General features: G+C 45.6%; 1 protein-coding gene across 2 annotated transcripts in view; it reads left to right on the forward strand.

The window, feature by feature from the left end:
- LOC139548561 (delta and Notch-like epidermal growth factor-related receptor) overlaps positions 1-13,360 on the forward strand; it is a 74,148-nt gene that overhangs the window by 39,983 nt on the left and 20,805 nt on the right. For both annotated transcript variants that reach the window (XR_011669716.1, XM_071358289.1), the window contains exons 4-7: positions 6,427-6,590; positions 10,513-10,661; positions 11,697-11,850; positions 12,698-12,811. Coding sequence is in view for 1 of the 2 variants with exons in the window: in XM_071358289.1 (XP_071214390.1) it covers positions 6,427-6,590; positions 10,513-10,661; positions 11,697-11,850; positions 12,698-12,811 (581 nt within the window). In the remaining variant the exon portion in view is untranslated. The remainder of the gene's footprint in view (positions 1-6,426; positions 6,591-10,512; positions 10,662-11,696; positions 11,851-12,697; positions 12,812-13,360) is intronic.

Below are 13,360 nucleotides of genomic sequence, written 5' to 3' on the forward strand. Positions count from 1 at the left end.
TGCCCAGTGCCGTCTGAGCCATCCGTCTGCCCAGTGCCGTCTGAGCCGCCCGTCTGTCCCGAGCCGTCAGAGCCGTTCGTCAGTCAGGAGCCGCTAGAGCCATTCGTCAGTCAGGATCTGCCAGAGCCGCCAACCAGACAGGATCTGCCAGAGCCGCCAACCAGACAGGATCTGCCAGAGCCGCCAACCAGACAGGATCTGCCAGAGCCGCCAACCAGACAGGATCTGCCAGAGCCGCCAACCAGACAGGATCTGCCAGAGCCGCCAGAGAGCCATGAGCAGCTAGAGCCGTCAGCGAGCCATGAGCGTCCAGAGCCGTCAGCCAGCCATGAGCGTCCAGAGCCGTCAGCCAGCCATGAGCTGCCCCTCAGCCCAGAGCTGCTATTTATCCAGAACTGCCCCTCAGTCCAGAGCTGTCTCTCTATCCGGAGCTGCCCTTCAGTCCGGAGTTGCCCCTCTGTCCTGAGCTACCTCTTTATCCTGACCTACCTCTCTGTCCTGAGCTACCTCTCTGTCATGAGCTACCGTATCCCGGTGCTGCCCCTTATCTTGAGGTTACTCGTTAAAGTAAGTGGGTGTAATAGGAGGGTGGTCATTCTAAGGGGGAAACGTAAGCTGGGATTGACTATGGTGGGGTGGGGACCTCGCCCAGAGCCTGAGCCACCACCGTGGTCAGATGCCCACCCAGACCCTCCCCTAGACTTTGTGCTGGTGCGCCCGGAGTTCGCACCTTAAGGGGGGGGGTTATGTCACGTTCCTGACCTGTTTTCTGTTAGTTTTTGTATGTGTTAGTTGGTCAGGACGTGAGTGTGGGTGGGCAGTCTATGTTTTCTGTTTCTATGTTGGTTAATGGGTACCTAATATGGTTCTCAATTAGAGGCAGGTGGTTTTCATCTCCTCTGATTGAGAATCATATTAAGGTAGGTGTTGTCACATTGTTTGTCGTGGGTGGTTGTCTCCTGTGTCTATGTTGCACCATACGGGACTGTTTCGTTCGTTCGTCATTTTGTGTAGTCATTTTCCTGTTCGTGAGTTCTTCGTGTTTCATGTAAGTTCGTCGTCCAGGTCTGTCTACTCCGTTTGTTGTTTTGTTAGTTTCAAGTGAAGTTCGTGTTTTCTTTAATAAATAATGTCATATCAAGACGCTGCATTTTGGTTCAATCCCTGCTCCTCCTCTCCTCTCCTCAATCCCTGCTCCTCCTCTCTCTTCCCTCCCTCCCCTGTTTATCCTAACCTCTCCATCCCTCCCCTGTTTATCCTAACCTCTCCCTCTCGCTCCCCTGTTTGTCCTAACCTCTCCTTCTCTCTCCCCTGTTTATCCTAACCTCTCCCTCTCCCTCCCCTGTTTATCCTAACCTCTCCCTCTCCCTCCCCTGTTTATCCTAACCTCTCCCTCTCTCTTCCATGTTTATCCTATCTTCTCCCTCTCTCTTCCTTGTTTATCCTATCCTCTCCCCCTCTCTCCCCTGTTTATCCTAACCTCTCCCTCTCCCCCCTGTTTATCCTAACCTCTCCCTCCCTACCCTGTTTATCCTAACCTCTCCCTCTCGCTCCCCTGTTTGTCCTAACCTCTCCTTCTCTCTCCCCTGTTTATCCTCTCCCTCTCCCTCTCCCTTCCGTTTATCCTAACCTCTCCCTCTCTCTCCCCTGTTTATCCTAACCTCTCCCTCCCCTGTTTATCCTAACCCCTCCCTCCCCTGTTTATCCTAACCTCTCCCTCTCCCCCTGTTTATCCTAATCTCTCCCTCTCTCTTCCCTGTTTATCCTAACCTCTCCCTCTCCCTCCCGTTTATCCTAACCTCTCCCTCTCTCTTCCCTGTTTATCCTAACCTCTCCCTCTCTCTTCCCTGTTTATCCTATCCTCTCCCTCTCTCTTCCCTGTTTATCCTAACCTCTCCCTCTCTCTTCCCTGTTTATCCTAACCTCTCCCCCTCTCTTCCCTGTTTATCCTAACCTCTCCCTCTCCTTCCCTGTTTATCCTAACCTCTCCCTCTCTCTTCCCTGTTTATCCTAACCTCTCCCTCTTCCCCCTGTTTATCCTAATCTCTCCCTCCCCTGTTTATCCTAACCTCTCCCTCTCCCCCTGTTTATCCTAACCTCTCCCTCTCTCTTCCCTGTTTATCCTAACCTCTCCCTCTCCCCCCTATTTATCCTAACCTCTCCTTCTCTCTCTTCCCTGTTTATCCTAACCTCTCCCCCCCTCCCCTGTTTATCCTAACCTCTCCCTCTCCCTCCCGTTTATCCTAACCTCTCCCTCTCTCTTCCCTGTTTATCCTAACCTCTCCCTCTCCCTCCCGTTTATCCTAACCCCTCCCTCCCCTGTTTATCCTAACCTCTCCTGTTTATCATAATCTCTCCTTCTCGCTCCCCTGTTTATCCTAACCTCTCCCTCTCTCTTCCCTGTTTATCCTATCCTATCCTCTCCCTCTCTCTTCCCTGTTTATCCTAACCTCTCCCTCTCTCTTCCCTGTTTATCCTATCCTCTCCCTCTCTCTTCCCTGTTTATCCTAACCTCCCCCTCTCTCTTCCCTGTTTATCCTAACCTCTCCCTCTCCTTCCCTGTTTATCCTAACCTCTCCCTCTCTCTCCCCTGTTTATCCTATCCTCTCCCTCTCTCTTCCCTGTTTATCCTAACCTCTCCCTCCCCTGTTTATCCTATCCTCTCCCTCTCCTTCCCTGTTTATCCTAAGCTCTCCCTCTCTCCCCTGTTTATCCTAACCTCTCCCTCTCTCCCCTGTTTATCCTATCCTCTCCCTCTCCCTTCCCTGTTTATCCTAACCTCTCCCTCCCCTGTTTATCCTATCCTCTCCCTCTCCTTCCCTGTTTATCCTAACCTCTCCCTCTCTCCTCCCTGTTTATCCTAACCTCTCCCTCCCCTGTTTATCCTATCCCCTCCCTCTCCTTCCCTGTTTATCCTAACCTCTCCCTCTCTCCCCTGTTTATCCTAACCCCTCCCTCTCTCTCCTGTTTATCCTAACCTCTCCCTCTCTCCCCTGTTTATCCTATCCTCTCCCTCTCTCTTCCCTGTTTATCCTAACCTCTCCCTCCCCTGTTTATCCTATCCTCTCTCCCTCCCAAGTGAACTGTAGTTCTGCATAAAACCACACTGGAGACTGCACTACATCTGTCTTCCCTTGAGATCATTGTCTTATGATTATCGTCCTGTGTCATTTACATGGAACTTGCAGTCTTTTATTATTCTGTCAGCAACCCCGATGGTAGCAAATTACCTCCATTGTGTTGCCCAAGTATAGTGCCTGACTGCAATGTGTTCCGATTTAAGCAAGCATCATAAATGTCCTTTATTGGTCATCCAAAGTGGTCAATGTATAGTGTCTCATTATAAATGACAGGAGAGTGGAAACATAAGAGGTCTTTATCAGCATAACAGTCTCCGCTCTTGGCTGTAGGCAAATATCGTTTTTGCGTTGTGTTTGTGTGCTAATTACTGATAGTGCCTGCATGCATGCAAGCTCACATGCAGACAATTCTACACACCCCACTCTTGTATATGCAGCCTGCCTTTGAAGCATCTCTTTGAGTAGCCTATTCATTTTCAGTTCTTCCTGTGCCATCCAAATTTGTGCTTAGCCTAGTCAGTCAAGTTAACATGACTAGCTAGCTAAACAATGTTGTTCGTTATCAAAACCAAAAATTGCGGCTTGCGTGTATTTAAAAAATGGCCCGCGACATGGGCACAAATCCGTGGCGGGAAAAAAATATATAGCTCTGGTAATATTGGGCATAACTTTTACATGATTTTGGCTACAGGCACATGGCCTTCAGCAATGTTAATGCGCAAGCATTGACACTAGCTGTGTTTCGTGTTGTGTCCTGTGCTTAAAAGGGTCCGTTACGGAAACACATGCTCTTAAAAGTTTCCGTGCGGTGAAGAAATGGAGACGCGATTAACGGTGTAAATAAAATGTACGTCGATAAACATGTAGCGCATAAATGCATTATTAACTCGCTAACGTTGACTGCCCTAATTTAGAGACAGCTTAATTGCTTTAAACCAGTCGTCCAATTTTTATGTATTTATTACGAATTCATTTTAGCGATCAATTTCTGACCATCTTTATCAGACAGAAAGATGTTGGTGTCATCAGCAAACAATATAACATGTACACAATCAAAATTGTCATTAACATCAATTTAAAATAAAAGCTATGGGCCAAGGATCAAACCTTGAGGAATCTCAACAGGGCATGTTCTTGAACTCCAAAACTGTGCTGTTCCACAAAACAGTTTCCTATTAACTAAGTAACTCCTAAACCAGTCGAGGTCTCTATTTCGAAGGCCATAAGTTTGTAATTTATGCAACAACAAAAAATGGTGCTCAATGCTATCAAAAGCTTTTGAAAGGTCAATACTTACTTACTTACCTACCTGTGTGTGTTTATTTATCTGTGAGTGACTCAGCCAGTGGGAGGAGTCTGGGAGTGTAGCTGGTCTTGTGTTAAGTTGGAGTGCATCTGCTTTGCTGACACTGTCTGTCTGTGCAGAGAGACTCTCTCTTCCAGTAATTGGCCCAAAGTCAGATGAGTAATGGCCCTTGACCACAGCAGTCATAACTCTACTCCCTCGCCTTCAGAGCTGTTCAGTCACCACAGTAAGCAGTATAGTACCCCCACTGAGACAGGACCAGGCATTACTCATGTCCACCATTCCATCCTACGAGCATGGTGGTTGTGTGTCTTATAAAATGTATACAGTGCCTTCAGAAGGTATTCATATCCCTTGACATATTTGACATTTTGTTGTGTTCTCACGCATCTACACACAATACCCCATAATGAAAAAGTTAAAACAAATGTATTGAAAATAAAATACAGAAATATCTCATTTACATATAGTACCAGTCAAAAGTTTGGACAAACCTACTCATTCCAGGGTTTTTCTTTATTTTTACTATTTTCTACAATGTAGAATAATCTAAACTAACTTCATCAAAACTATGAAATACCACATATGGAATCATGTAGGAACCTAAAAAGTGTTAAACAAATCAAAATATATTTTATTTTTGAGATTCTTCAAAGTAGCCCTCCTTTGCCTTGATTACAGCTTTGCACACTCTTGGCATTCTCTCAACCACCTTCACGAGGTAGTCTCCTGGAATGCATTTCAATTAGCGGGTGTGCGTTGTTAAAAGTTAATTTGTGGAATTTATTTCCTTCTTAATGCGTTTGAGCCAATCAGTTGTGTCAAGAACAGCTCAAATAAGCAAAGAGAAACGACAGTCCATCATTACTTTAAGACATGTAGGTCAGTCAATCCAGAAATGTTCATAAACTTTGAAAGTTTCTTCAAGTGCAGTTGCAAAAACCATCAAGCGCTATGATAAAACTGTCTCTCATGAGGACCGCCACAGGAAAGGAAGACCCAGAGTTACCTCTGCTGCAGAGGATAAGTTCATTATAGTTCCAGGCCTCAGAAATTACAGCCCAAATAAATGCTTCACAGAGTTCAACAGACACATCTTAACATCAACTGTTCAGAGGAGACTGCGTGAATCAGGCCTTCAAGGTCGAATTGCTTCAAAGAAACCACTACTAAAGGACACCAATAAGAAGAGACTTGCTTGGGCCAAGAAACACGAGCAGTAGACATGAGACTGGTGGAAATATGTCCTTTGGTCTGATGAGTCCAAATTTGAGATTTTTGGTTCCAACCGCCGTGTCTTTGTGAGATGCAGATTAGGTGAACGGATGATCTCCGCATGTGTGGTTCCCACCGTGAAGCATGGAGGAGGAGGTGTGATGGTGTTGGGGTGCTTTGCTGGTGACACTGTGATTTATTTAGAATTCAAGGCACACTTAACCAGCATGGCTACCACAGAATTCTGCAGCGATAAGCCGTCCCAACTGGTTTGCGCTTAATGGGAATATAATTTATTTTTCAACAGGACAATGACCCAACACACCTCCAAGCTGCATCAGATAACCTGGCCTCCACAATCACCCGACCTCAACCTAATTGAAATGGTTTGGGATGAGTTGGACCGCAGAGTGAATGAAAAGCAGCCAACAAGTGCTCAGCATATGTGGGAACTCCTTCAAGACTGTTGGAAAAGCATTCCAGGTGAAGCTGGTTGAGAGAATGCCACGAGTGTGCAAAGCTGTCATCAAGGCAAAGGGTGCTCAATTTGGAGTGTCAAAGCAAAGGTTGTGAATACTTATGTAAATCAGATATTTCTGTATTTAATTTGTAATACATTTTTCCAAAAACATGTTTTCACTTTGTCATTATGGCGAATTATGTGTGTTTTAATCCATTTGGAATTCTGTCTGTGACAACTAAATATGGAATAAATGAAGGGATATGAATACTTTCTGAATGCACTGTAGCAGGCTGGTAACAAAAGTGTTTGGTTTCGAGGACTCTCTCTCTCTCACACTCCCTCCCCTCTCCCTCTCTCTTCAGGATCGTAGTGAATGTGAGTGGAGCGCCCGTCCTTTGGCGTGTCGGAGAGGATGGCTTCCAGCGTTCCTCCTTGGTGGAGGGGACCATCATGTGGTTCCAGCAGGCCTCGGATGGACTGGTGGTCCCTGACCACTCCCTCCCCCTTGGACACAACTACTTCCTCAGTAAGGCCCCTCCTCCATCTCAATTTACTTACTTACGTAATCCTGTCTGTTCCTAGGTGGAACAGAAGATCCCCCCCCACCTCAATACAACTGTTAAAAAGCATATGTAGGAATATAGGTTACTTTATTCTGTCTGTCCATTTGGTGGTAAATGTACAGGTGCTATTATGGCGCTATCACTTCAATACTGCCAAACATGTCATTGGTGCCAACTGTATTTTGCGTTAGAGATGGCTTCAACTCCAAGGGAATGCATCTTTGCATAGCACATATAGGGATAAAAGTGCATATTATACATATTCCTATTTAGAAGTTACTTGTAGTTTATTGGTATAAGGTACCTCAAAGTCAGAGACAAACGACCCTGATCAAACAAGCCCATTGGGTAATAGGATGGAATGGTATTCCATCATGTTTTCAATACTAACATTCAAATTCTCTGCAGTGTTCTGAGTTGTCTGGATCAGTAATTTGCATGGAATGTCAATCAAGAACGCAATATCCATACAATTCATAAACAGTATGATAATGGCTCATTTGTATGGGGCTGGCGCACATAAACAGTTGGCTCTGCAATTCAGGTTTGTTGTTTTTCTGCATATTTTACCGTTAAGATTATTTTCAATGAGGAATGTTACAGTAACGTACGTCTGAAGGTTCGGTGGATTCCAGCAGGTGTGGCGTCGTAATTGGTGTCCTTCCCTTTAGTGAATCGTCTACTTGACCCGTGTGCATGGTCTCCATACCAACACTGCTGTATTAGGTCTCAGCCTGTCTGTCCACTGACCTTGAGCTGGCTGGAGACACTCCGCCTGAGATCCTGCGGCTCTGTCTGGGGAGTGAGGGAGGAGAGAATTAAAGAGAGAGAGAGAAAAGGAGAGAGAAAGAGTGAGAGTCGTTTTTCTGTCATCGTGTTTGGTTGTTTACCAGTCAAAGACTCTGGATAATAAATGAGTCACGTCCTTGAGAGCAAGGCTGCTGTGGAGATGTGCTTGTGTGCATCTCACATAATCTGTCTCACATGCAAAACATGCAGTACACACGAACAAGTGCACACACACTCCCACTCGTGCACGCATGTACCACATGTTCGTACATCTGAGACAGCTAGTGTGAATGAAATAATGATGGTGGCAGAGTGGATTGTAAAAAAAAATATATATATACAGTGGGGAGAACAAGTATTTGATACACTGCCGATTTTGCAGGTTTTCCAACTTACAAAGCATGTAGAGGTCTGTAATTTTTATCATAGGTACACTTCAACTGTGAGAGACGGAATCTAAAACAAAAATCCAGAAAATCACATTGTATGATTTTTAAGTAATTAATTTGCATTTTATTGCATGACATAAGTATTTGATACATCAGAAAAGCAGAACTTAATATTTGGTACAGAAACCTTTGTTTGCAATTACAAAGATCATACGTTTCCTGTAGTTATTGACCAGGTTTGCACACACTGCAGCAGGGATTTTGGCCCACTCCTCCATACAGACCTTCTCCAGATCCTTCAGGTTTCGGGGCTGTCGCTGGGCAATACGGACTTTCAGCTCCCTCCAAAGATTTTCTATTGGGTTCAGGTCTGGAGACTGGCTAGGCCACTCCAGGACCTTGAGATGCTTCTTACGGAGCCACTCCTTAGTTGCCCTGGCTGTGTGTTTCGGGTCGTTGTCATGCTGGAAGATCCAGCCACGACCCATCTTCAATGCTCTTACTGAGGGAAGGAGGTTTTTGGCCAAGATCTCGCGATACATGGCCCCATCCATCCTCCCCTCAATATGGTGCAGTCGTCCTGTCCCCTTTGCAGAAAAGCATCCCCAAAGAATGATGTTTCCACCTCCATGCTTCACGGTTGGGAGGGTGTTCTTGGGGTTGTACTCAACCTTCTTCTTCCTCCAAACACGGCGAGTGGAGTTTAGACCAAAAAGCTCTATTTTTGTCTCATCAGACCACATGACCTTCTCCCATTCCTCCTCTGGATCATCCAGATGGTCATTGGCAAACTTCAGACGGGCCTGGAAATGCGCTGGCTTGAGCAGGGGGACCTTGCATGCGCTGCAGGATGTCAATCCATGACGGTGTAGTGTGTTACTAATGGTTTTCTTTGAGACTGTGGTCCCAGCTCTCTTCAGGTCATTGACCAGGTCCTGCCGTGTAGTTATGGGCTGATCCCTCACCTTTCTCATGATCATTGATGCCCCACGAGGTGAGATCTTGCATGGAGCCCCAGACCGAGGGTGGTTGACCGTCATCTTCAACTTCTTCCATTTTCTAATAATTGCGCCAACAGTTGTTGCCTTCTCACCAAGCTGCTTGCCTATTGTCCTGTAGCCCATCCCAGCCTTGTGCAGGTCTACAATTTTATCCCTGATGTCCTTACACAGCTCTCTGGTCTTGGCCATTGTGGAGAGATTGGAGTCTGTTTGATTGAGTGTGTGTACAGGTGTCTTTTATACAGGTAACAAGTTTAAACAGGTGCAGTTAATACAGGTAATGAGTGGAGAACAGGAGGGCTTCTTAAAGAAAAACTAACAGGTCTGTGAGAGCCGGAATTCTTACTGGTTGGTAGGTGATCAAATACTTATGTCATGCAATAAAATGCAAATTAATTACTTAAAAATCATACAATGTGATTTTTTGGATTTTTGTTTTAGATTCCGTCTCTCACAGTTGAAGTGTACCTATGATAAAAATTACAGACCTCTAGATGCTTTGTAAGTAGGAAAACCTTCAAAATCAGCAGTGTATCAAATACTTGTTCTCCCCACTGTATATAGGATTCAACTCACAATTGTAAGGCAACCAGCTGCAATAGGATTGTGAATTTGCTCAGCAGAAATGTTGTTGAGTAAACTCACAACAAAAAGTTTGTGCTTGAACATTTTGTTGAGCAAACTTACAATCATATTGCAGTTGATTGCCTTACAATTGAGTTTAATCTTTTTTTTACAGTGCGTGCATTTAGGCAGGCAGCCCAATTCTAATCTTTTTTTTTTCACTAATTAGTCTTTTGAACAATCAGTTAAGCTCTGAAAAAAATCTGATGTGAAAAGATCTGATGTGATTGGTCAAAAGACCAATTAGTGAAAAAAATATCAGTATTGGGCTGCTTGTCTAAACGCAGTGTAAGTGTGTGTGTGCATGTAAGTGCTGCATCAGAGAGCAGTGACTTTGCATTTGTGAGTTTGTGTTGTGAGGAACAGATGTTATTGGGCTGACCTAACCAGAAAATGGTGAGGTGTTAGGGGACCAGCTTTTATAGACGCCTGATTGGCTGCAGGGCTTTGTTGTGGCAATGACTCGTCCTGGCTTTGCTCACGCCTCATTGGCTCATAGCAGGTCCCTAATAACGACTGTTAATCTTCACTTTGAGGCTATTTCAAAATAGAGGCTTCTGGTAGCAGTCTGCTGTGTGTCACATGACACATAAATAACAAAACAATAACTTATCTATTTTGGTTTTGATTCATATTTGCTAGCATGGCCTTTTCCTCTCCATTTCTCTAATAGTTGGTCGCCAGGAAATACATTTATCTTTTTCAATGGAAGCTAGAGGTGTCTTATCTAGGCAATGATCCATAAGCAACCCCTCCTAGAACATTTGTCAAACACAAGGTGTTCTGGTCAATGTTATGTACGATGATGTTAAGATAGCAAACTTGTGTAGAACCGGACATGTTCGACCATAATCTTCTTTGCAAGGAACCATTAATTCTCTCTGCACCTTATCTAAACACAATGCCTCTGTCCCTACATACATGTTGACCTCCCCTACCTTTCTCTCTAGTTACATTGGCAATATTGAATATTGCTCACATTTAATCAGTCTTTTCATATTTATCAAGGTGAACCAGCTAGGACCTTAGGATAGAATAAATATTTTTTGATTGATCTTGTTTTTTTCTCTCTCCCGCTGTAGGTGTGCTGCGCGTGGGCACCCCCAGTGGCTCGGAAGTCACCCTGCGTCTCAATCTGACAGTGAAGGCCAGCAGCTGTGTGGAGCCTGGCAGCCGCTTCAGTGACCCACAATGCTCTGGGAAGGGGAAGTGCATCACCCAGTCCTCTGTGGTAAGAGATCAGGGGTCAAATATGTGATGTCACCTGTCCTTGAGTCGGTGAATCAATCCCTTGTCTTTGGGCTTGATCCTGTGAACACTATTTTAAGGCTTAACATGTCACTTTCAATATTCAGAAAACTGATTTTCCCCCTCAATATACTGGAAGGTAATTGCTTAAATTCAGCAGAATATTGTAAGATTGCGACACTATTGTCTTGATGATACACTATGCGGTAACATAGCAACAGGAGACTGAGTGGAGAAAAAGATAAGCAAGACAGAATAAAGACCATGCCTTATTGCCATGGGAACAGAGATAGGTATAAATGTATTGTGGGATGGAGACAGAGTTCTTAATAATAAAGTCCTGCATCCCTACTGCTCCCCCGCTCCCTGGGTCCCTAGAGGCATTGCAGTTAGCAGAATAATCACTGCTGCAGAGAGGAGTAGACTGCTGCAGAGAGGAGTAGACTGCTGCAGAGAGGAGTAGACTGCTGCAGAGAGGGGTAGACTGCTGCAGAGAGGAGTAGACTGCTGCAGAGAGGAGTAGAGAGAGGAAATGAAGAGAAGTGAAGAGAGGGAGAAAAAATAAGAAAGGGAGAGGATAGAAGAGAGGAGGGGAGAGAGGAGACGTGTGTTAGACTGAGGGCCTGCTAGCTCTTTCCCTCCTGCCTACAGGTGCAGTGTTAGAGGGTGATTTAGCACACCACACTTTGGGGAGCTGGGAGGAAAAGGGCATCGGTGGGGTTTAGAGGACTAACAATAGAGAATCCCAGGGTTGTACATCTCAATAGAGAGATGTAGCCCCAGTAACTAGAACCATCCCAGTGATAGACAAAGTGTTGAGCATTATGCTCAGAATGTTCCACAATGTTATCTGACCATTCAGTCTCATCAGTTTTTCTTCTCATCACATGAGCCCCTATACTAGTCACATATAGAGCCATGAGTTTATCCTGGTCAGGTCATGTGGTTGGGAGAAACTGGCACTAGTTTTGGTACCTTTAGTCAGTCAGTGTGTGACAGTGACCCCTCTGACCTCCAGAGCACCTTCTTCTGTGAGTGTGAGAATGGTTACTCTGGAATCTTCTGTGAGGAGTTTGATGCCTGCCACCTCAGGCCCTGCCAGAACTACGCCATCTGTAGTGACCTGAGGCAGGGGGACGAGGGCCGCAACTTCACTTGTATCTGCCCTGCAGGTAACTACTGTGTGTTTGTGTGTGTGTGTGTCTGTGTGTACATGCGTATGTGCGTGCATCACAGGAGGCTGCTGAGGGGAGAACAGCTCATAGTAATGGCCAGAATGGAGCAAAGAGAATGGCATCAAACACCTGCAAGCCACGTGTTTGATGTATTTGATGCCATTCCACCTATTCCGCTCCAGTCATTACCACAAGCCTGTTCTCCCCAATTAAGGTGCCACCAACCTCCTGAGGCCTGCGTGTGTGAGTGTCTCCAAATGAAATAGGGGACGCAGAGAAGAGTGCACCCTTTCAACTTGTCAATTAGATATATTTGGGGCCCGGACCAGTGAGGGCAGCTTTGATCCACCTGAGAGGATACTTGCCTTGTTATAGAAGCAGAGGCTGGAGCTGTTGTTGATGGCCAGCCACATCTTATTAGAGAAGAGTGATTACAGGACTGTGGTGGTATGCCTGCCTGCCTGACAGACAGACTGAGGGCAGTGGGTTCTCACAGGCTCATCCAGAGCAATGTGGAGGCCGCACTACATGATTGATGGGTAGTAAGGTTGGGGGTAATTGGCTAGATGCAGGACGTGTTCTTGGAAGAGTGAGTGTTCTGTTTTGAATTGACCTGATGAGTTAATGAAGATAGACAGTCATGGGGAAGTGTGAGACATAGGGTGGCCTGTGTGTGTGTTGCGTACATCTGCTTTTTTTGTGTGTGTGTGTGTGTGTTCTTGTTAGAGCCAAAGTTGGATGGTTTGCATGTCAGTGCGTAAGAGTTGCGGGTGTATGTTTTGCTCCTTCTGTGTGTGTTCAGGTTTAATGCTATGTGACACTGTGTTTCGTCTGTGTGCTCCAGGGTTCGAGGGTGGTCTTTGCCAGTTGCAGGTGGACCACTGCCTGTCTCAGCCCTGCAGGAACGGGGCTACCTGCTCCAGCAGCCTGGCTGGACCCAGGTGCTACTGCCCTGAGGGTAGGTACTTTATCATAACTCTGCCTCGAGGGTAGTAGGTACCCCAGTACCAATAGCACAGCAATGCTCTGAGTGCAGACCATCTATTGCCATAACATAACATGTACAGATCCACAGCAATGAACAATAGCAAGGATGTACTGCACAATACCATGTTGTTAATCCGTTTTATTTTCAGAGCCTCATTAGCTGGTTGTGTGTGTGTTGGACTGTCCTGGTTCCCTGGTCTAGGCGTGCGTCTGGTGGTGTGTGTGAGTCTGAATATGTGTGTGAGGATATCCTAGTTCCGCTGCCGTTCGTTTCTGTGCCTGCTCAGTGTTTATCTGTGCCAGACCGTTGCTTAATTTAAACCTTCCTCCACTAGTCTAATTAGTCCTCCTAGCCCTAACGACCGGCTCTCTGCCCCACATGGGAAATCTACACCTGCTAAAACTAAATTTTGACAAACACAGCACTCCTAAATAAGGGCATGCCAACCCACGCTTTTTATAAATACACACAAACGCACACACACGAGCACGCGAACACACGCACATAGACACTGCCATG

Source organism: Salvelinus alpinus, chromosome 21 (assembly GCF_045679555.1).
Source record: "Salvelinus alpinus chromosome 21, SLU_Salpinus.1, whole genome shotgun sequence".
NCBI classification, from domain to species: Eukaryota; Metazoa; Chordata; class Actinopteri; order Salmoniformes; family Salmonidae; genus Salvelinus; species Salvelinus alpinus.